This window comes from Pleurotus ostreatus (assembly GCF_014466165.1).
Source record: "Pleurotus ostreatus strain PC9 chromosome Unknown scaffold_9, whole genome shotgun sequence".
Classification (NCBI taxonomy): domain Eukaryota; kingdom Fungi; phylum Basidiomycota; class Agaricomycetes; order Agaricales; family Pleurotaceae; genus Pleurotus; species Pleurotus ostreatus.
The window spans coordinates 627,734-643,637 of record NW_023503164.1 but is presented as its reverse complement, the minus strand read 5'-3'; the positions used below and the strand labels follow the sequence as shown (position 1 = coordinate 643,637).

The 15,904-nt window shown below is 55.3% G+C and overlaps 5 protein-coding genes across 5 annotated transcripts; 2 read left to right on the top strand and 3 right to left on the bottom strand.

The window, feature by feature from the left end:
• Positions 1-221: 221 nt before the first annotated feature.
• On the top strand, positions 222-3,297 carry PC9H_011403 (uncharacterized protein; the record flags this gene model as incomplete). The annotated part of the gene is made up of 14 exons (XM_036780888.1): positions 222-375; positions 514-595; positions 746-912; positions 1,047-1,153; positions 1,251-1,342; positions 1,464-1,573; positions 1,679-1,867; positions 1,939-1,981; positions 2,048-2,174; positions 2,259-2,407; positions 2,488-2,584; positions 2,656-2,740; positions 2,803-3,149; positions 3,211-3,297. The coding sequence occupies 14 exons, from the start codon at positions 222-224 to the stop codon at positions 3,295-3,297; spliced, it is 1,836 nt and encodes a 611-aa protein (XP_036626743.1).
• Positions 3,298-4,096: 799 nt separating this feature from the next.
• PC9H_011402 (uncharacterized protein) lies at positions 4,097-5,969 on the bottom strand (the record flags this gene model as incomplete). The annotated part of the gene is made up of 11 exons (XM_036780887.1): positions 4,097-4,570; positions 4,680-4,776; positions 4,836-5,064; positions 5,129-5,220; positions 5,271-5,323; positions 5,391-5,421; positions 5,478-5,507; positions 5,567-5,616; positions 5,683-5,758; positions 5,814-5,856; positions 5,927-5,969. 11 exons carry the CDS (start codon positions 5,967-5,969, stop codon positions 4,097-4,099), a joined length of 1,218 nt encoding a protein of 405 aa, XP_036626742.1.
• A 1,136-nt stretch (positions 5,970-7,105) lies between these two features.
• On the bottom strand, positions 7,106-8,638 carry PC9H_011401 (uncharacterized protein; the record flags this gene model as incomplete). Its single annotated transcript, XM_036780886.1, has 2 exons — positions 7,106-8,238; positions 8,338-8,638. The coding sequence occupies 2 exons, from the start codon at positions 8,636-8,638 to the stop codon at positions 7,106-7,108; spliced, it is 1,434 nt and encodes a 477-aa protein (XP_036626741.1).
• Positions 8,639-10,502: 1,864 nt separating this feature from the next.
• PC9H_011400 (uncharacterized protein) lies at positions 10,503-12,129 on the top strand (the record flags this gene model as incomplete). The annotated part of the gene is made up of 5 exons (XM_036780885.1): positions 10,503-10,686; positions 10,746-11,076; positions 11,171-11,405; positions 11,514-11,692; positions 11,796-12,129. 5 exons carry the CDS (start codon positions 10,503-10,505, stop codon positions 12,127-12,129), a joined length of 1,263 nt encoding a protein of 420 aa, XP_036626740.1.
• Positions 12,130-12,977: 848 nt separating this feature from the next.
• On the bottom strand, positions 12,978-15,556 carry PC9H_011399 (uncharacterized protein; the record flags this gene model as incomplete). The annotated part of the gene is made up of 8 exons (XM_036780884.1): positions 12,978-13,324; positions 13,393-13,579; positions 13,648-13,865; positions 13,931-14,004; positions 14,161-14,343; positions 14,419-14,548; positions 14,608-14,945; positions 15,000-15,556. 8 exons carry the CDS (start codon positions 15,554-15,556, stop codon positions 12,978-12,980), a joined length of 2,034 nt encoding a protein of 677 aa, XP_036626739.1.
• Between the last annotated feature and the right edge of the window lie 348 nt (positions 15,557-15,904).

Below are 15,904 nucleotides of genomic sequence, written 5' to 3'. Positions count from 1 at the left end.
CGATGGAACGGGGAACGGGGCGAACGGGGGGGTTGGGGGTTAGTATAAAGTATAAAGTATAAAGAGCTCCTCGTATTCGGCGACAAGATCGCAGCAGTCCCGTCTCACCGTCTCACCGTCTCACCGTCTCACCGTCTCACCGTCTCACCGTCTCACAAAGACGATACAGATACCGATACAGATACGAGGCACTCGTCTGACGCCTTCGCAGACTTCGCATCATGCTCCCCACGCGCACCCCATCCCTCTCCCTCTCCCTCTTTGCGCTCGTCCTCGCCGCGCTCGGGCTCGCGCTCGCACAGACGGCCCTCGGCGCGGTGTTCACGGACCCGGCGCACGTACGCGGCAGGCAGTATGATTTCATCGTCGTCGGAGGTACGTATCCTCTTGCTCTTGCTCTTGCTCTGCGTCCTTTCTACATCATTCTACGTCATTCGTATCTTTCGTATATGTATCATTGGTTCGTCGTCCGATGGATGAATGGATGGACTGATTATGATTATAAACTAATAGCGGGCACTGCGGGGAACGTCGTCGCCGCGCGTCTCGCGGAGAACGCGCGCCACAGGGTGTTGGTCATCGAAGCAGGGCGGAGGTTCGTCTATTGTCTATTGTCTCCTCCCCTCCCCTCCCTCCTCTCCCCTCCCTTCTCCCTTCTCCTACCCTTCTTGGAGCTGGCGCTAACGACATCTGTCATCTGTCATTCGTCATCTGTCATCTGTGTGTGTGTTATATCGTGATATAGCAACGAAGGCTTCGACTCCGACCTCATCACGATCCCGTTCTTCGGGCCCACCGCGTCGCCTGCGACGACGTTCGACTGGAACTACACGACGACGCCGCAGAGCGCGCTGAACGACCAGCGCATTGCGTACCCGCGCGGATACGTCCTTGGGGGCAGCAGTTCTATCAGTGCGTTTTCCTCCCCCATCCCCCTACTCCCCTACCCTTGATCCCTGGCCCCTGTACCCTGTTCCCTGTTCCCTGATCCCCCGTCCCCCCTGATCCCCTGACTGACTCTGTTATTTTTGTGTTTTGTGTTTTAGACTACATGGTGTACACGCGCTGTGCGTCCGACGACTACGATCGCTTTGCGAAGATTGCGGGCGACGACGGGTGGGCGTGGAGCAAGATCCTGCCATATGCTTACAAGGTATGCAAACAAAAAACAAATTAATACTCTGGGTATTATATCTCATGCGACGTGCTCATAATCCATAATCCTAATCCTAATGTATGCGAATGCGAAGAACGAGAAACACGTCCCGCCCAACGACGGGCACGACGAGACCGGGGAGTTCGTCCCCGATCTGCACGGCTTCCATGGGCCTCTGCTTACCAGGTACGTACGTACGTACGTATGCATGCATGCATGCATACATACATACACAGTAACCCCCGGTGAATGCGGGGTGCAGTGCGCGAACGTCGTGATGCTGACTGAGTGCACTTGACACTGACAGCTTGCCGGGTTTCCTGACCGACATCGATGACCGCATCCTGGCCACCACGCGCGAGCTCAAGGAGTTCCCCTTCAACCCCGACTACAACTCCGGAAACCCGCTCGGAATATGTGCGTGTCTATCATCTACTATCTATCATCTATCTGTCGTGCATACCGCGTCGTGGATATTGGATATTGGATATTGGTTGCTGATTGCGATTGCGATACGGCTAGCGTGGATGCACTCGACTATCGGCGGCGCGCTCCGCAGCAGCTCGGCGACGGCGTATCTCGCGCCGGCGCTGCGGAGGCGCGGGAACCTCGACCTGCTGTACAACGCCCAGGTTACCAGGCTTCTGCGCACAGGTAACAGCGGAGGGCTGCCCGTATTCCGCGGCGTCGAGTTTGCTAGCAACTCTTCAGGTGAGTATGCAACTCGTACTACCCCTAGTGAAACAATGCTGATGTTGATATCGTTTTTCTGTGACCAATAGCCCCCCGGTTCAACCTCACGGCGTCCAAGGAGGTCGTCTTGAGGTGCGTTTGTTGAGTTCTGACTTTTTGGAGTGTCGTATTGATGCGACGATGCAACGATACAAATAGTGCTGGGGCTGTCGGTACCCCGCAGATCCTCATGCTTTCCGGCATCGGCGACGCTGCCGAGCTGCGCCAGGTGGGGATCACGCCCGTTGTCGACCTCCCGGAAGTCGGGAAGAACCTCCAGGACCATGTGAGTCTCCTGCGCGCCACCACCCCAACCACTCCAAACGGTCAATATTCAATATTCAATGCTGATCTGAGCATCCCTGCTTAGCCCCTCGTACCTATCCAGTGGACGGTGAATAGCAACAGGACTATGGACGCGCTGCTGCGCGGGGACCCTGTTGCGCTCGATGAGGGGATGGAGCTGTACAATACGAATCGGTCTGGCCGTCTCGCGGCGAATGGTGTGTCGAACCATATGTATGTGCTATGTGCTATGTGCCGTATGCCCTGGGCATCCGTACGTGGTTTAGGGCTTACGATTCTTTTGTTTTCCGCAGGTCGTTCTTCCGCCTCCCAAAGAACTCCCCCGTCCTGCGCAAGTACGGCGACCCATCCCCAGGGCCCCGGTCCCCCCACTACGAGCTCGCCTTCGGAGTACGTCCCCCGCTGCCCAGCATAATCCCACCCCCCCTTCCCTTTTTGTTGACGCGCCACGTCGCTTTTAGAACGGGTTCTTCACCACTTCGCAGCCGATTCCGTCGGCGGGGTCGTACCTCTCTATCATCAACGTCGTCGTCTCTCCTACTTCTCGTACGTTCTTCTCCCTCCATCTCCCATCCTCCAACTCAGGTCTGATCTGTGGCGCGGCGCAGGTGGGTCGATCGTCCTGAACTCCTCCGACCCCTTCGCGCACCCCATCATCGACCCCAAGCTCCTCACGAGCGACTTCGACATGGCCACCATGGTCGAGTCCATCAAGGCCGCCCAACGACTGACTGGCGCACACGCGTGGGACGGGTACATCACGGGTGTCTACGCCGACGCCGCCAACACCACGACCGACGCCGGCATCGTCGAGTACGTCCGCCAGTGGGGAACGACGATCAAGCACCCGTTCTCCACCGCTGCTGCCAACAAAGACCCCAGGAAGGGCGTCGTCGATGGGAAGCTCCTCCTGAAGAAGGCGAGGGGCGTGAGGGTTGTGGACGCTTCTGTTTTCGTGAGTGGAATTCGATTTGCGTGGTTGATTGCGGTAACTTAACGCGTTTGGATATGTGTAGCCGTTCATCCCCGCAGGACATCCCCAAGCACCTGTTTACATCGTCGCTGAGAGGGCTGCGGATGTCATCAAAGCCGCCTGGCATTAGTCGTTTCCGCCCGACTCGCTGACAAGCCGCGTTCATTATCCTCATTATCCTCTTGATTCTCTTGATTCTCGTGTCTCTCTTTATCTTTATCAATCCCATACACATACACATATTCATAAAAGCACTGGTTAATATAGTCGCGTTGCTAATTAGATCACTTTGTTCTTTGTTTCTCGTTACTAATTACTATTGGTATCAGAATACCATCTGGCTTTACTGTCGCTACCAGGCGCGCTCGAGAGTCAAGTGTTCAACGCCTGTATCCTGTGGTTGGCACTCCCGTCTATGATCTCGATGGGAAGTCGGCGTGGTGGTGGTGCATACTCGAGACTTGAGGCCTTGAGGCGTGACGGGAATGGATGGTAAGTAAGCTGACGACGAGATCCTCCCTCCAACGAAAGCCCACTTTGAAGCCTTCTACAAAGACTCTGCCGCCGCCGCCGCCACTCCTATTTCACAGTCCATGCCACTGAGCGTAAGCCTCGATAATCCCGCCCCGCTTTCTGGCACGTTACACTGTGTATTGATCAGGGGATGAACCTCACACTCGACTACGATAAAAAGCGAAGCAGATACGAGCGAAATTATTGACCCTACCTCTCGTAGTTTTTTGTGTCTGGCGCTGAGATGAAGCCGGGTCACCAATTCCGTGAACAGCGATGTATTACAGAGAGAAAGTGACATCTCTATACATTATGCATTATCTGCATTATCTGCAATGGGGCACACGCATTCGTCTGTTAAATAGATAGACAATCCTTCGCAGCGGATATGGGCGGCCTACCTGAAGTTCCTGCACTCACAAACTCCTTCGCTGTGCTCCCAGCTGGGCATCGAGATCGTAGCGATCCCCGCGGGCGCTCGACTCGCTCGCAGAGTCGAGGTGGGTGGACGGGTCGTACGAAGCGCGGTTTGGGCTGTACGTCGACGACGGGGCGATCAACGACGGGAGAATGATGGACGACGGCCGAGTCGAGTTCACCGCTTGCATGGATGCGGATGCGGGTAAGTAAGAGCCTGAGTAAGAACCTGTCTGCGAGGCGGGCGCGCTGTAGAGCCTCTGGAAGCTCGAGCCCGCCGGGACGTCGTGCGTGCGCGGGCGCCCGAGGGCCAGCTTCCACCGCCCCCTAAAACCGAGTCTCGGTCGCATAGACGGAGAATGCGCTTCTGTCGAAATACGTTCTGCTGTTGGTGTTGTTGTTGTTGTTGTTACTGGGAGTGCAGGGGGCTGCGCCGCACATTCCCGAAGGCGGAGCACGCGGGACGAGGCGATCTTCGATAAGTAATCATACAACGAATTATGGATTATGGATCATGGATCATGGATCATGAATTATGAATTATGAGGAGCTGGACGGGCAGGCGCGGAGAGGTACACGCACGGAGACGGCGGTGGTGGACAGCAATACAGCGATTGTCGCCATGCCTGGGTTCGAATGCACCCAAACGAAGACCGCGTTCGTGCAAGAGGCGAGAAAGCTAATAACGCAAAGAGATCAGCACGCGTTTCGGATGCACGCAGCAGTAAGTAACTTTACGCCACGCCGAACCAGCACAAATCCTTCAGCGATGCGGGACCGGGGTGAGGGCGAGGGCGGAGCACGTCGTGGCGGCCAGAGGGACGGGCATAGTCCCAGGTGACGAAGGCGAGCAAAACGAGGGAGTAGCCTGCGTTGAATATGTGGCCGATGTTTGAGAATGTATCTTCCACTCTGGTTATGGAACAGCCAAGCTCGGAGTCGGGTGGCCAGGCAGAATCGATGTATGCTGGGAAACAGTAGACTTGGCGGTGAGCGTACGTGCAACGGTGTACTGGACAAGGCGTACGCACCACCCCATAATAGCCATGCTTGGGTGCCCAGACAGGTAATGAAGAATGCGATAAGGTGGGGGGCCAGTCGGCTGTGCCGCCACAGCGACGCTCTGCGAAGACACGGTGAACAGAAATTTGACGACTGGAAGGGCTCCCGTACATGCGCACAGTAAATCCGATGTTGGCCAGTTCAAGGGCTACGTCACCAAGTACCTTTAAATTGAAATGCAAGGTCAGCGGAAATGGACACATTTGGTTTGGGATGATCACTTGCGTTCACGGAGAGGTATAAGGAACGGCAGTTGACCCCGCTGTGTCGCTGACGTGAGGCCTAGTATATCGAACACGCATCCCGGTGTCTGCTAACCTTGTGGCGTTCAAGTGGAGTGATATTAAACTGTGATACGACAATATTAGAATTAGAATTAGATGATTGGAGCAGGTGAATCTACTTACACGCTGATCAACACAGCAAGGAGGCAGTAACGGTTCAAGAAGGAGAGTATCTAGTCAAGGATGAGTATATAAGTACGCACAGACGCAGGACAAGTCTCGAAGGCAAAGAAACTCACCATCGGGGATAGCGGGGAGCGTCTGATATTCCTGACATACCGCCAGTCCGCGTCGAGGAACATAGCCCATTCCCAGCTGTGTGTCCCGGCGTGGGTGAGCCATTCGCTTCTGCATTTGTGACCGGACCTACATGTAGAGTCCAAAAAGCGCATAAAAAACTCTCTCGAAGGAATCTGGTGTTCCGTCAAGGATCAAGATCATTGCTTAAGCAAGTTCATGGGGTTCATGTCGGGGGATACCTACCTCCATTGCTGGCTATTACTTCGGGGCTGTTCCAGTCGGACATACTCGCAAGGGCTCGTACAAGGACACAAGTACTCGGAGCTTCACCATCGCGGGTTTATATATCCCAGCACCCAAGGGTGGCGGCACATCATCAGCAATCGAAGCTGATTCTACTCTAGTTTCATGATGCTGTGAGTTTGTGGAGAACTGAGTTGCATAAATCAGAATCAGACCCGACCTCATCAGCGATTTCTGTGCTCGCCGGCTGCAATGCGCCTATACTCGAAAGATGGGGTCAAAACATCAGTTCGGAAGCTGATCCAACGACATCCTGTCACGTCGAGACTGAATTCGCTAAACCAGTTTTCTGATGGAGTCTCCGCGACTTAGCCATACGGCTGTGAGATTCACGAGGTGGGGACCCTTCATGTCACAAGCGGAAAGCTAGACTACATACGTCGTTCCGGGACGACGGGTAGGATATCGGTAGAGCACTCAAGGAGCGTCTGAGCACTGAACTTGAAGTACCGAAGCTTTGAAGGCGACGTATGCAGGTAGGCTCTAAGATGGAAGCCCCTTTGAGGCCATTCGTTCAGGAAGCATACCAGGAGGACTGCAGGAATAATATGTGTCGGGTGGACTTGCGCTGTTCAAATAGTGTCGTCCATAAAAAGCATCATCACGTAAAGCGCATGAAGAGGGGATAGGGCTATAGGATAGTCAGAAAGGTGAGCATATATGTCTCAAAGGGCGCGATAGAAGGCGCAATAATAGGGACCATAGCTAGCACAAGGGTAGGACAGTTGCGTAATGAGTAGTACACGATATTGATCATTGATAGCGATGATTCCGAGATACAATCAAATCAAAACATTGACAACATTGACAACAAGATAGCGAGGACGATAGCGAGGATGACAGCGAGTACAAAGCGAGCACAAAACAGAAAGGGTGAAAGCGATGTGGCGAAGAGATGTACAGCAAGATACAAGATGATATGCAAGATTCGGAGAGCGATGTAGATATGTAGAGAGCAGAGCTAAATGTTGGGGAAATGGTGCATAGGGCAAGAGATGCGTGATGGTGTGGATGTGGATGTCAAAGCTTGAGGAACTAGAGAAATATAAAGCGAACGAGCACGTCAACTGAATTAACAGGGCAGCTTGAGGACCATGGCGACTCGACAATCAGTACTCGCTACCACCCCTCGTTCCGCTCGCGCGGTGTGCCCACCGGGTGAAACTTGCGCTTTCGCTCCAACGTCTTCCCCGCCGCTGACGCCGACTTCCGCGCACTGGGCGCCCACGACCCCGAGTTTAAGTTCGGCGCATACTGCTCCCTTGTGAACGCCCTCGACACCTTCATCGGCACCGTTTTGCGTGCCTGCACGCCGCTGGGTGTAGCTGCCAAGGCGGACATCGGTGGGGATGGCGATTGCTGGTGACTAGGCCGCCGCTTGCGCTTCCGCGGCGCAAAGACGATGTCCTCGAAGGCCGCGAAATCGGGATCGGAGTCGCGATCGTACGCGTGATCGGGATCGGGGTCGGGGTCGAAATCGTCGACGCCCGCATCGGGGGTGTCGCTGAGTTCGATGACGTCGTTTGCTTCCGCGTCGCGGTCCCTGTCCCTGTTCTGCGAGTTTGGGCCAGCAAGCTTCTTCTCCTTCTCCTTCTTCTCCTTCTTCTCCCTTCTCCTCCTTTCCTCCCGTTCGGTCTGTCCCTTTCCCACATGTCGCGCCGCCTGCCCATGCTCGAAGCGTGCATTCGCGCGCGACGCACCGTGACACGCAGGCGTCGGCGTGTACGTAGGCGGGTACGCCGATTTGCGCGCCCGGAACGGCTGCGGCGCGGAGCGCACTAGCTGCACCCTGGGCGGCGACCGGGGCGTCGGAGTGGGCAGGAACAGAGGCGTGCGCGGGGGCGGGGGCGCGTGCGGTGTGCGGGGTGTACAGGGTGGCGGTGACGCATCGGACTCGTATGGGGGAAGCGAGGGCGATCGGCGGGATAGACGGAGAGGGCGAGGGAGCGGGCGGCTCGGGCGAGAACATGGTGCCGGCGGCGGGGCCGGGGTATCGCTGAGTTCGATAATGTCGGGGTCGATGAAGATGACTTTCCCTCTCGGAGGCGTGGCTTCTGGGACGGTGTCAACTAGCATTATCGTGTCCCTTCTGTCCCGATCTTGGTTACCCCTGGATTTAGACGTAGACTTTGGCTTTGGCTTTGGCTTCTTCCTGTGGCTGTTGGGAGGCTTGTAATAGAAAGGGCGGTCCTCCCCGTCGTGGTTCTCCCCTTCGGAGGACGAGATGACGATAACATCTACATCCATGTTACCTATAGTAAAAGGAGGGAAATCACAGAATTGAGTGTGTCATTAGTGAGCTTGTGTTATAGGTGTACTGGCTGGTTAAGCAATATGGGGTGCGTACGTACCATCTTCAATCGTGTTTGAATTTGATACTCCATTTGCGCTCGTGTAGGCCTGGCCAAGCTTCTCCGGCGTGGTGCGACGCCGCTCTCGCTGACCTTGCGCTACTTGCACAGGGGAAGGAGACCTTTGTCCTTGTTGTTGGGTTTCGATTTCAGGAGGAGAACTCTGAGGGGCGGAGGCACCATCCAGATCAAGGTCGCCGTCATAGTACTCAAGCACCGGTTCAGACGAGTCGGATGCTTCTTCTTTGGTATTGTTGGTATCATGGAAAGTTGATTCATTGATAATGAGTATAATGAGCATAATCAGGATTCAGCACATACAGCGTGTAATCGGACATACTGCATACCTGCGAGCAGCACTTCCCATTCCGGCCCAGGAGAGGGCCGTGTGCGCGACATGAACGGGGTTCGCTTCTACGAGGTCGAACTCCGAGTCGTTGCTTGCTCGTTGCTACTGATTAATGATTCTGCTTATATGATAGTGACTATGTCAGTCACGCTGTGACGCGACGCGGCGACTGTCGACTAAGGCCAAAACGTACATAAGTAAATGGAGCGGACTTGGAACTTGGAGTCTTGGACCACAACCACGACCACCAGATAATAACGCGTCTTCTCCTTTGCGTCGCTCGCCCTTTGCCAATACCGCGCTCTCTAGTTCTCAAAGATGGAGTTGCACAATGCCCAAGAACTCCTTACAGCCGACGGAATTCACGGACACCGAGAAATTGCTCCCCCCATCTTGAGGGCACACCGGTTAAACGTGGCGGGTGTCTGCTGCAATTGGCCAATGACCAAGAATCGCACTCGCATCTGAGATATACTCGATTTCTTTTACCGAACACAAAATGTCTCGAATGGGCACCAGCACTCATCGCATGCTCTCAAAACGCGCCCCTCCGTGCCCGATGTGCATAGCGCATATCATTGTCGACCGCTTCCTGCGGATCGGGTCAATATGAGCGAGCACGCGATTTGGTAGCAGCGACGATCGATGGATGCGAGATGCGAGATGCGAGCTTCATACGCGCTCTATCTCTATCGAGGCCATGCGAAACCGAGCGACCCCCCCTTTGTGCGGCGCAAATGCCTTGCCTTGTCTTTAAGCATTGCAGTATCGATATCGAAGAGAGTGCTACATCAGGAGCAGATCCTGACGAGCATAGGGAGCTTGAGCCGCGCGTTGATGTACTGAAGATTGATTTCCGGTTGTGGAGTCACGGCCGATGTCGTCGATCGCCTCAAAGCGTATGGCGTATGTCGAGGTTGTCTGAGGCGGCAAAGGTGTGTTTGGGGAGGGTCTTGAGGAGGCGGAAGGAGGCGGAAGAGGAGGAGGAGGACAGCGGGATTGAGGACGATTGGGGTAGTGGGCAGTAAGCACTCGGTGACCTTACTGATCTTACGGCGCGACGATGACGCGGATGCGCCTAGTGTTGCTTATCGCTGATCATGAACGAGCTTCGTTTCGAGCACCTCGCCCTCGTTCTGGGCAGTGGTTATATACCTCAACTCATGAAGGTCCAGCAATACTTCTTGCACACGAGGTATCGGCTATTGGGGTAAGGGTGAGGATAGCGGCGCTTCTTCTTCCGATACCTTCTGTGCTTCCTGCTCCGCCGGGTCGATTACCTTAAGATCTCTAGATCTCTTTCGAGCTTATTCACCGCCTACCTCAATAGCACGCTTCTCCGCATTTGCGCAAACAATCTCTCGTTTCGCCCTCCCTCGCCCTTCATCTCGGCATACTCTTCTACCCATTCATTCCGCCTCTACTATATATTCATCTCTGCATCGATCATCGTTCCACATCTTGCTGTCTCTGTCACTACGTACAGCTGCCAGATGCCTTCCTATTCGCCCACACGGCCCTGCGAAGCGCGATGCAGAGGCTTCCCATCACCGACGACGCTCATGCATGACCCACAAAAAGCAAACAAAAAGCCATCAGGATCAGGTTACGTGGATCATCTGAGCATACTCAAGATTACGTCGTCTCGCAGCGCTCTAGATACGAGATCTGGCAGTCTTCCGGTGCGTTTCATCCTGCATCCTGGCCATGGAACCCTCTGTGTGGCCGTATGGGTCCCCCAAATGTAGGTGCCCGTATAAAATATAAAAGGTGGGCGCAGGCTCGCCCCGGCTGTCACTATTCGAATACGCTGTCGATGCCGCTCTCAGACCACACCCTGCACCCCCTCGTCGCGCAGACTTTTCGCTTTTCGTTTTTCCAAGACCATCAGTTCCACACCACCGCGACGCGCTATGTCCCCAAACGCCGCCGCGACCAGAATAAGAATATCGACGGTGCTGTCCAGTACAACATCATCTTCAGCAACGGTATATCTTTAGGTATTTTCCATAGCCCTGTTCGCAACTGGCGGCTGGTGCTTACTTTTACGTGCTCTCAGCTCAGGAAACTGCCATCCCCGTAATCAAAGAGCTATACCGCCTGACCGCCGACAGCGAAGCAGTGAGCATCCGCTCAGCATGGGTCGTAGAGCGGCCCAACCACGGCGACGCCGCCCAAATGAACGAAGAAGTACTGAGACACTACGTCGAAAATCATGTACGTGGCCAGGTCCCCCGCCTTCCGCCTGATCGATGGGCTGAACAGGCTGCTGCAGTCCCGGGGCGGATACCCGGCGCGGCCATCCGCGCGTTCTTGGCGTCCAACATCCTCCAGCCAGAGGAGCGCGAGAACCTCGTCGGGGTCGCGCATTCTGGCGGAGGCGGCTCTTTGTGCGTGTTCTTGTTCGTGATTACGTGGATTTGCTCTGCGTGTAGCATGAGATTGTGAGATAGCTTGCTTAGTGGTATTGTTTGTTCATTCCAGGATCAACGCTCTGGGGCCGTCGAAGCAGCACTTGCCGCTGTGCGCGCTCATCCTCGTCGAATCGCCCCATATCGAACACGCAGCTTGGGGCCCCCTCTTGCAGCTGTACGACGCTGTGAGGCGGTCGAACTCGCGGCGCCCGACCCGCTGGGCCAGCGCGGAGCACGCCATGGCGTGGTTCAAGACTCATGTCCCGTGGAAGAACTTCCATCCAGACGTGCTGCACATCATCTCCGTTCGTCGCGTTCCTACTCTTCTATCGTTTATTGTTTATCGTTTACCGTTTATCTTGTCTTGTCTGCTATTCGTCACGGCTGATCCTTACCTGGCGGTACGTGCGCAGGAGACGTATTTCAGGCCGGATCCCGCGCTTCCCGGGACGGTCACGACCAAGACCCCCGTTGAGCAGGAGACTGCGTGTTTCCTGGACGATGGCACCAACCTCAACGAGCTGCCGTATCTCAGGAGCATCATGCACCTCCTCCCAACGCACCTCATCCTCGGCGACGCTATGGACATCTGGTGCGTCCTCTCGCTGCTGATATTCTCGATCCTCAAAAATCTAAATATATAAATCTAAATATGGATGCCGCGCTTACTATCTATTACTATTTGAACCACCAAGGCCGAAGCCCATCTACACGATGATATCCGAGAATATCGAAGCGGACCGCGCAAAGTTGGCCTCTGTGACGACTATCGCTGGAGCTGGGCACTACGTGGGTGATCTAATATCCACTCCTCAGAATCAGAAACAACGAACTAATAACGACGAACTAATAACGACGATGCTGCTATGTTCCTCATCTGCGACAGCTGCCCGTCGAGAAACCCAGAGAGTTGGCCAGCGCGATATTCGGGATCCTGTGCACCCGGGCGCAGGCTTTGTCTTTGTCTTCGCGTTCCCGTTTATGATTATGATGGGCTTCTTGATACGCGATCGTAGACGCCAAATATAAAATCTCTGGTATTGTTTGGGGTTCGGGATTTAGGATGCAGGAAGGTGCAGAGAAGAGGAACACCAGGCCCCACAACACAACACACGGAACAGGCAACAGGAAACAGATCTGTTGACATACCTTCCGCATCTGAAATCTAAAATCTGAAATCCGAAATCGTTAGTTGTTGTAGATGACTGGTGTCCGGTTGACCGCGCCCTGCTTCGACTGCACATCGCGTCGCACCGATGTACCAATATATCGCTGGTTTGGTAATGGTAATGGTACGCGCGAATTGAATGTGATTTGAAGGTTAAGGTTCTACATAGTGGGTTCGAGTACTCGGCGGCTGGCGCGTCGTCGCCCTCATTCTCTTTTCTCGTTGCTCGTTTGAACAGTTGTTTCAATGACAAGTGTACGAAATGATGATTGATGAATGGTCCCGAATGTCGAATGTAAGAATGTAAAGATGTGAACTTGTATATATATATATATATATATACGTCTAGTGATAATTATTCCATACGGGGTGCGGGATGCGGGATACGGGATGCGTGATAGTGATATCGGATATTGGGTAGTACTCGATACAAGTCATAAAGCCATGCATGCTCCAAATTGCGAATTACAAAGTGCTGCAAATTGCGAGAATCCATTCAAAACACAAACAGGACACGGAAATGGAAATGGACGCCACACCGCGAATGATCGAACACCTACGGTGACCGGTTTTCCTCAATGTGTCATTGGGGTTCGCGGCGGGACGGCGCGTACTCCTCCACTTCCTCACTCCTTTCTTTCTTGCGCTTGCGTACTGCTATTTTCGTATCATCGTAGCTCTTCCCTCTTCCCTTTCCTTTCCTCTCTCGCTATACCACCCTCCCCGCACTCGCATCATCTTGCTCCAAATGCGAACCCAAATGCGCATGCGCATGCTCCCTTGACACCGCCCGCGAAACAGGCGCCGAATGTCCTGGTACGACAGTCTCCGTCTGCGACCCCACCTCCCCCTCTTCATTCACCCCCTCTACCTCCCCTTCCTCGTCTTTCACACCATCTGAGCGGGGATCCTTCGAGTTCGAAGGAGGGTGAGGGTTTGAAGACGGGTTTGAAGGGGCGGGAGAGGAAGGAGAGGACGATGAGGATGAGGATGAAGCGCCCTTGCGGTCGCCCACAATCCCGACGCCCGACATCGTCGCGACCGTCACGAGCGTCGCTAATCCCCAAAAAATCGGATGACGATGAGTTGATTTGCTTTGCGTTAAAATATAAGCAGGCACTCACCAACAGCTCCAAACGCGAACGCCGTCCACTGCGCCGCGCGGTACCCCGCGAGCATCGGCTCCGAGTGGTCCGGCACGCCGCCCTGCGGTGAGTTCGAGGCGGGGTCGAGGCCGAGGCGTCGGGCGTCCTGTGCGACGACGCGGTTGAAGACGATGGTGGTGACGGTCACGCCGAGGGCAGTGCCCAACTACAGAAACAGAAAAAGTACGTAAGTATACAGCACCCTTGGTTGGAAGGGTGAGGAGTAGACCGTACCTGCGTCATCGTTTGGAAGAGCCCGCCCGCGAGGCTCTGCTCCTCGGGCTTTACGACGCGCGCGACGAAGATGGTGCCGGCGGCGAAGACAAAGTCCGCGCCGAAGACGGAGAAGATGGCGGAGGGGAAGCCGTAGGCCCAGTAGGTGGTGGAGGTGGTCGTGGAGGGGATGAGGGCGAAGAAGATGGAGGCGCAGGCGGTTATGAGGGTGCCGGAGGCTATAATGTTAATGTTTAAAGGGGTGGATGTTAGATGGGAGGCGGAGTGGGAGAAAGGAACGCACCGAGGATGTACACGACCGGGATGCGTGCGACGATCATCACCACGATGATATTGCATATGATGCCTGTTACGAACCTATATTCCCCCAAAAAAACAAAGCGTCAGCGTGCGTTCACCCTGGGATTAGAATGAGATCAAGGAGATGAGAAAGCGACGCGTGTAACGTGTTAACCCATAGAGGTAAAAGACGCGTCGGCATCTGACGATCATCTCTGTAAAAAAAACACGTACATAGGGAACATCCTCAACATCCCGCCGACGGGACTCAAGCCCTCATACTGCTGGTAATACAGTTGGGTCCAGAAGTTCCATCCCAAGAACGACGCCCAGGTGAGGAGGGCGACGAGCATGACGGCGGTGAGACGGTAGGCGGAGCGAGTCCAGAGGGCGGGGGGAATGAGGGGAGGTGGGTATCTACTCCGGGCGGGAGCGGTGGGTTCGCCGCGCGTGGGGGTGGATTGGAGGGAAGGGATGGGCGTAATCTCGGACGGGCCGAGCCGATCTTGCGTTCGATCGCGCGCGTGCAGCTGATGCTTGAGCTGGTGCGCCTCGAGGAAATGTTGCCATGCCATGAACACGCCCAAGAAGAGGCACCCGATTATCAGCAGCGCAATAATGTCTGGAGACAGGAGCGGTTACCCAGTGAAGGTAACAAAGCAAACGAATAAAGTGACTTACATGCGGTGGCCCACTGGCGCGGGGCGACCTCGCCGTCGGAGAGGACAAAGACGACGAGGACGAGGCCGGCGGTGACGAGGAACGCGCCGAGCCAGTCAACACGTCTGTCTTCCTCCTCGCCGTCTTGGAGGATTGGGGGCTGAAAGACCTGGGGGGGCTTTTCGTCCGCACTATTCGCGTCGCGGGTCGAGCGGGTGAAGCGCAGGAAACTCCATTTTGACCTGTTATCGCCACGCTGCGCAGAGGAAGGTTCGTCGTCGTCGATTGCGTACCAGCCGAGGGCGGTGTAGAGGACGGTGAGGCCGGTGGAGAGGAAGAAGTTGGAGCGCCAGGTCGGGCTGTACACGCCAAATAAATACAAGGTTGATAGGGAAGGAGGAAAGGGGACTCACGCGGAGAGCTGCGTCATGACAGCGCCGAGAGCCATGCCTGTGAATGCGCCGAGGGGGGCGCCAGCTGCGAAGGTTGCGAACGCGATAGAGCGCAGTGTACCTGGGGGGAATGCGTGTGCCAGAATACCCAGCGACGCGGGAATGGTCGCAGCGACACCGACACCCTGGAGGCCTCTCAGCACATCGAGCTCGATCTCTGTTTGCGCAAAGCCGCAGCCGAGGGTCCAGGCCGCGAGCCAGATGCTGCCTGCAAGGAAAGTACGCTTGCGGCCGTGGAGATCAGCGAGGCGGCCGAAGAGGATGAGGAGGCAGCCCGAGGAGAGGGAATAGGCGGAGACGAGCCACTGGAGCTGGGCTTCTTGGATGTTGAGGGCTGCGCCGATGGTGGGGAGGGCGATGGCGACGGAGGTGTTGTTGGAGGAGTTGACGAGCATGGCGAATGTGCAGGTGATGATGAGCAGCACGGAGCGCGTCGTCGAGCGCTGCGGCGGGCCGTGTGCACCGGCTGCATGCTGCTTCTCGATGTCGAGGTCTGTGTGGTTGGTGGAGGGGGGCATGACGGAGAAGGAGGATGAAGGAGTGGAGGCGAATCGCGGGGGTATTGAATAGCTTGGGTGAGTGGAATGATATGTTCGTCAGACCCACTTGCATGACACACATCTGTGCACGCCTACATACGCTCACCGTCGTCGGATCGCACTCAGAAAGAGCGCGCATGACCCACTCTTCTCCGAGAAGCATCCATCGCGACGCGTCTGGCCCACCCGAGCCTATATTTGGACACACGTACAATTGAATCCTGCCTCGGACTCGGGATTGAATGATGCACAACGACATGCCTGGGCGCCGGACTTTGCTGGTATAGTTCATTGCGCTATCCGTGGATCAATATTGACGCATCAACC